The 6761-nt window shown below is 40.6% G+C and overlaps 1 protein-coding gene across 1 annotated transcript; it reads right to left on the bottom strand.

Annotated features, from left to right (window-relative positions):
• Positions 1 to 81: 81 nt before the first annotated feature.
• wdr25 (WD repeat domain 25) lies at positions 82 to 6726 on the bottom strand. Its single transcript, XM_051867183.1, has 7 exons — positions 6413 to 6726; positions 5636 to 6138; positions 2667 to 2814; positions 1502 to 1632; positions 1263 to 1433; positions 984 to 1124; positions 82 to 906 (listed from the first exon to the last, which is right to left on the bottom strand). Exons 2-7 carry the CDS (start codon positions 6107 to 6109, stop codon positions 685 to 687), a joined length of 1287 nt encoding a protein of 428 aa, XP_051723143.1. The 5' UTR covers positions 6110 to 6138; positions 6413 to 6726; the 3' UTR covers positions 82 to 684.
• Positions 6727 to 6761: the final 35 nt, after the last annotated feature.

The following is a 6761-nucleotide window of genomic DNA, read 5'->3' as shown; positions in this document are numbered from 1 at the left end:
TATTGAAAAATATAAACACTGTGTCTCTGCAAATCTATGAAAATTTTTGTTTTGAGCGACTCATCCAGTCCGACACAGTCAGTATTTTATACTTTCATTTGCTTTTTTTATTTCTTGCATTTCTTAGGTTTACTTTTTGCCCATTTCTGTTTGTGTATATGGTACTTTCCATACACAATTAAATTAATCACCAAATTGTTCTTATACAATAAATATATATCTTTACCATTTTTTGTTTACTAAAGCAGCTCCTGTGTTTGAAAATGGTTTAACTGTAAATATGTGTTCATATTTCATCTTCAGGATCATGCAGCAGATCATACGACATTATTCAGGTGCGATGCTGAAGCTCTTCAAACAAACACTGTTTTTATCTACAAGATAAAAAAGGAATTGACATGAAATTCATTTTCATAGAAAACTGTTTCTTGACGCATGTTTCCATATATCTGCTGCATTTTTCTTTACTAAATAAACTTTAATGATGGACTTGTTTTAATGTCGTTTCTTAGTGTGAATTGATGAGTAAATTAGAGATTAACTAAGATTAACAAAAGTATTTTTCATTCAGTGGATTCTGCTGTTTAACGTCATGTTTTTCAAATCTTCATATTGAAACACTAAAAGCATTAAAAGGAAATGATTCATGTCACATAATTATAAAGCTCTTTGGCAGATGAAGGATCAGGTCCATATCTTGATCTCTCCCGTCCAATCACAGGTGGCTGTGACGGCGGAGATCACGGGATGGATCGCGGCGCACACACACGCGTGTTCATGAGCGTCCAGCGTCTTCAGGCTCCGTGAGCTCTGATAGTCGTAGAAGTGCACAGAACCTGTAGAACTACCAGAGACCAGTACGCTTCCGTCTGCGGAGAACCCACAATGCACCGCGAAACCCTCCACCTGCAACCAATGAGACGAGAGATTTCAGTCACATGATCAGTCACATGACCTGCTCTGGATATGTCAGTGGCGCTGACCTTGTGTCCCTCGTATCTGCGTCTCTTGTTCATGCGGTACGGCCGCTGGGAGGAGAACAGGGCGATGTAGCCGCCGTTGGTCTGAGCGATGAAGCTGTCGTCCAGCGGGTGAGCGCTCAGACTCGGACAGGTGTAGCGCTCCTGACAACATCAACAACATGAGTCTGCATTCATCTGAAAACACTGAGACGCTTCACAGAAATCATAGGGCCCTAGCGTTAAACACCATTTGTCATGTATCTGGATGAATGTGGACGCATCCTCAGAGAAGGTTCTTACGTGGAATATCTGGTTGGAGAGTTTGGCGGTCGTCTCAAAGTCCCAGGCGATAAGCGTTCGCTCGGCCGAGTCTCGACTGACGGCGTCGGTGCTGCTCACGAACTCTCGGCCGCCGCTCAGAAACAAGACGTCCAGCGTCTGCTGAACTGCAGCTTTATACACGTGCAGCACCTGCGACACACATAGCGTCTGTCAGTCCTGTCCAAAGGCTCATGGGAAGGGTCTGGAATCAGACTGACCTTACGGCAGCGGGCGTCCCAGGCTTTGACCTCTGAACTGAAGCCGCCACTCAGGAACACGTCGGGGTCGGAAGGTCGCGGGGCGACGCAGGTCACCTTAAAGCCGTTCTCCATCTGAGCGATGGTCTGACCTGAGGAGCCATCAATCAATCAATCAATCAATCGTTACTTTACTTTAAAGGACACTCGATATTCAGTAATACTGTAGATTTGTCTGCACTGACACTATCAGAACTTGATCTGAATTATGACTCTATCGTCTTAGTTTCATAATTGACGTGTTTGAGGACAAACTGTGATTGCTGGTAAAGCAGCTCTTTATTAGCTGCTGATTAATTAAACTGACAATTCATATGATGATCAACTCATCCACGCATATTAATGATATTTAATATTTCAAATTTAATATTTGCATATGATCAAGTTGGATTTGATCTCAGTCTCTGCTGCGACTTCACTGTTTTTCTGTAACACTTTACACTAAGATCTCATTTGTTACCATCAGATAATAAAAATCTAATTCTTCATGGTTTGTTCATGTGCACAGTGCATTAAATAATGTTAACAGATACAACTTTAGTTTAAAAAATGTATTAAATGTTGAAATTAACATTAAGATTAATAAATGATTTGAAGTATTGTTCACTGTTAACTAATGACATCTTATTGTAAAGTGTGTTTCTGTGAATGGGGAGAATGTGATGTTTGGGGAGCCGATAAGAATCCTCCTCCTGCATAATTAACACGCTTCCTCAGTGTTTTTAATTAAGAAATGTAATTATCACAGCGCTGACGGCCGATAAGAAAAGTGTCTCATGATGAGCAGCTGGATGTGCAGTAAAACACAATGCAAAAATGTGACTTCTCCAGTAAATGTGTCTTGATTTAAGAATGTTTAGATGTTTGTGCTGGAAAACAAGACAGAAACACTGAGGAAGAGCATCAGTTTATTGCATTTATTGCACAGAAGTTGATCTTGAATCCTCCATCTTTCTGCACTGAATGACTTTTATCTGTGCGGAGAATAAAAACATCCTCCATGTTCCAGCTGGAATACGGCGTCTGTCCTGATATGATCCGCCACAGACGGACTCTCAGGACATTTATCAGGATAATATCAGAGTCGGTTTATGGAGTGAGAGTCGTGCTGTGGAGGGAAACTCACCCGTCTCCACGTCAGTGAGCGCCGCCGTTCCGTCAAACGAGCCTGAGAGGAGGCGTCGCCCGCACGCCAGCCAACACGCATCACGCACCGCGCCGCGGTGGGCGGAGTAAGTCTGTAAGCACCGCCCACCGCCAACACCGTCCCACACCTACACACACAGAGATTCGGCTCAATGAGAACATGAAGTGTTACTCTATTCTTTGAAATAAATAAATACAACGAACTCGACAGTCACTCATTCTGTCATGACAGATCTCACATTAAAACCCTCCTATTTGATTTTTAAACTGCTTGAAACACTGGTGGTTAAACTTTATTTCTTCTTTTTCTCATTCAGGGTCATGAATGTGCATACAAAGTTTTGACAAGTCTGTGTTTTGGAGAGGTTGTACAGGTTTAGGAGACTATGATGGTGTTTGAGGTCAAACTGAGCCTCACTGGTTTCAATGCAATTCACCAAAATTCAACTATTGGAAAGACAGTAAACAGGTAAAACTTTTTCATAGCTTGTCAACTACTAAAATATAAAATACATGAGAAATTATGAAATTTAAGACTTATATTTATACATATATTATATACATGAAATCTGTGGGGCTATTTTTGAATATAAAAATGTTGATCAAATTGACCCGAAACAGAAAGGGAGGAACTATTTCACTAGAGGAGTTCAGAATTTCACACTTATTTATTCTCAGACATTTGGAAGCCCATTTCTGCCACATAAGGAAAAAAAATCATGCTTTGGAAAGTCTTAATTATGACATAAAAAGTCAAAATTATGACATACTAATTCATATTCACGACATACTAAGTTATACTAACTATGACATGTCATAATAACAGTAAAATCTGACTTCATAACATTAAAACCTGTAATTAAGTCATAATTAAAAAATTTTTGTCAAAATTGACATAAAAAGTGAAAGTCAATTATGAGAGCAGAAATTATGACATTAACTCAATTATGACATACTACGTCATAATTTTGACTTTTTGCCATAATTATGACATATATAGTCACAATTACAGTTACATCTGACTAAAAAGTCAAAAAGTCAAAACTGACAAAAGCGAAAATTATGATATGCTACGTCAATTTAGAATTTTTGTCATAAAGTCAAGTATGAGGCGAAGTTGACATATTAATCAATTATGACATACTAGGTCAAAATTCTGAGATTAAAAAGTCAAAATTATTTGGTGGAAATGGGCTTCTGTACTGACAAGCTACAATAGAGTTTTATATAAAAACATGATTATTTAGTGTTTTTTGCAGTGTTGATTTTTGGGTGAATTGCGTGGACGGGAATGATCCCGAATCACTGCAGATAAAGCCAGTGTTCAGAGGAAGAGGTGAATGAATGAATGTCCTGTAAGGATGCAGATACAGCTGGAGCGTCTCTGGTGTTCAGGATCAGAGCGGCGGCTCCACTGACTGATGACGTGCCGCTCCTCGACCCTCCAGACGCTTCCTCCTCTCATTATTAAACTCACACACATCAAACAGCATCTGATAGCGGCGGCTCTCATATCCGGCCGAGACGCCGCGGGCAGAACAAGATTAGCGTGATCCAACATCACCTCACCAACACCGCTGCACAATCAAATCCAACAGAAACAGACTGAAGTCAACTCAAACACACACCACAGATGAAAAACTAGTCTCTGGTCTATCGATCTTTAAACCACAGCATCTGTCCTCAGCGAACAGGCAATTTCTCATGAATATTTGAATGGTTCATTATGAGGGCTGGTCGCAGCACAGGTGCATGAAACTAGTTCAGCGGTGTCTGAATGTGCGTCATTTCACCTCTCCTCAGGACATGAACGTGAGCGCGCGTCTCTCCTGGGCCTCGACACACATAATGACCTGACCGTGATGGAGCTGCTCCGCATCAGAGACGTCTACATCAAGCTGCTCTTCCAACATCAGAAAATTCTGCCTGAACACTGTGGATATGTTTACATCCACATGTTTTATGGGAATTGTGGGATGCTGCATAAGAAAACGCTGGATGGAAACGCCAAGATCCACATCAGCATAAAAAGCACTTGTGCTTAAAGGTTCACTATGTACACTGAACAAAATTATAAACGCAACACTTTTGTTTTTGCCCCCATTTTTAATGAGCTGAACTCAAAGATCTGAGACTTTTTCTGTGTACACAAAAGGCCTATTTCTCTCAAATATTGCTCACAAATCTGTCTAAATCTGTGTTAGTGAGCACTTCTCCTTTGCTGAGATAATCCTTCCACCTCACAGGTGTGGCATATCAAGATGCTGATTAGACAGGTGTAATAATCAATAATGCAATAATAAACTCGCAATTGCGAGAAAAAAGACAGAATTGTGAGATAAGGTTAGGTTGGGTTAGTTTAGGTTAGACTGGGTTAGGTTACTTCAGTTTAGGCTGGATTGGGTTGGGTTAGTTTAGTTTAGGTTGGTTAAGTTGGATTGGGTTAGGTTGGGAATGGGATAGGTTAGTTTATGTTACTTCAGTTTAGGTTGGGATAGATTGGATTGGGTTAGTTTAGGTTAGTTTAGTTTAGGTTGGGATAGGTTAGGTTGGGTTGGGTTAGTTTATGTTACTTCAGTTTAGGTTGGGTTAGTTTAAGTTAGGCTGGGATAGGTTAGGGTGGGTTAGTTTAAGTTAGTTTAGTTTAGTTTAGGTTGGTTAAGTTGGATTGGGTTAGGTTGGGAATGGGACAGGTTAGTTTATGTTACTTCAGTTTAGGTTGGATTGGGTTAAGTTGGGTTAGTTTAGTTTGGGATAGGTTAAGTTAGGTTGGGATAGGTTAGGTTAGGTTGGGTTAGTTTATGTTACTTCAGTTTAGGTTGGGTTAGGTTAAGTTAGGTTGGGATAGGTTAGGGTGGGATAGATTGGATTGGGTTAGTTTAGGTTGGGTTAGTTTAGGTTAGTTTAGATTGGGATAGGTTAGGGTGGATTGGGTTAGGTTAGTCATACCTTGCAGGTCTTGTCCATGGACGCAGAGAGCAGCAGATGACTGAGATGATCCACTGGACTCCACTGCAGGGTGTTCACTGGACCCTGATGGGCCTGAACGCAACACTGCAGTCGTCGGGGCAGCTCGGCCCGTCCGTGCTTACGTCCCAGGAACGGCCGGACTCTCTCCGACACCTCGGACAGCAGATGAGCTCCAGCGGATGGACGTGTGTCCTGTGTCTCCGGTGTCTGGACCGCTGCAGTGGACATGCGCTGTCTTTTAGGAATATACGGCCTGACTGCGGCCGGCTGCAGCTGCGCTCTCTTCATGCAGCCGGATGAGCTCTGAGCTGCTGCTGATGATGAAGATGATGATGAGGAGCTCATGGTGAGGGCTTCATCATTATAAAGCTCCAGATGAGGCTGAGGAGCAGCAGACAGACGTTCTTGATCCGGATCACTGTCAGAATCCTCATAATCCACCAGTGAAGCCATGATGATCACTCACAAACCACCACATGTGTCTGCATGGATAAGAATTATTTTTAATGTTTATACGTGTGTGTAAATTAATTAATTAAAATTAGAAAGTAAATAAATTAAAATAAAACAATTACACTAAGAAAGAATAATATTCTTATTAATAAAACGGTCAAACAAGAGTTCAACTATTGTAAACAGAGAGAATATTACAAGTTTTTTTAATATAAATTACAGAAAAATAAAACGCCAAATGTATCTTGAATTTATTATAATAATTAAAAGCAGCAGAAGACACTAGATAGTCCAAAAACTCACATTAAACGACGAGTAACTGACATCAACATCATCTGTCCGCCAAATCATAATATAAGCATTTGTGTATCCGTTTAAACCCGTTTGTATAACTATACAGAGGGTCGGTATATTCTTGTTTATATGATGAATATTCGTGTCTGTCGCGCGGTGTTTAATTTGAAATATCAGACAGCGAAACTCCGGAAGAGCGAGTGAGGAACTTAGAGACAAGATAAGAGTCTCGTTTTTAATAAAAAGCTTTTATCCATTACCGTTATCTGAGTAAAACAGAGTACGACTAAAAGTGTCAGCTGCCTCATTTAAATTAACTGTTACATTGGTTTTGTGTGGTAATAATCAGCTTCACTTA

The sequence above is a fragment of the Ctenopharyngodon idella genome, chromosome 17, assembly GCF_019924925.1.
Source record: "Ctenopharyngodon idella isolate HZGC_01 chromosome 17, HZGC01, whole genome shotgun sequence".
NCBI classification, from domain to species: Eukaryota; Metazoa; Chordata; class Actinopteri; order Cypriniformes; family Xenocyprididae; genus Ctenopharyngodon; species Ctenopharyngodon idella.
Note: the sequence above shows the minus strand (reverse complement) of the source record. Positions and strands in the feature narration are given on the sequence as shown.

Coding starts and splice junctions, on each gene's coding strand:
- wdr25 (XM_051867183.1), bottom strand. CDS start 6,109: ATGGCTTCACTGGTGGATTATGAGGATTCTGACAGTGATCCGGATCAA. Junction 1,434..1,501: donor GGGACGCCCGCTGCCGTAAG/GTCAGTCTGATT, acceptor TGTGTGTCGCAG/GTGCTGCACGTGTATAAAGC. Junction 907..983: donor GCAGATACGAGGGACACAAG/GTCAGCGCCACT, acceptor CATTGGTTGCAG/GTGGAGGGTTTCGCGGTGCA.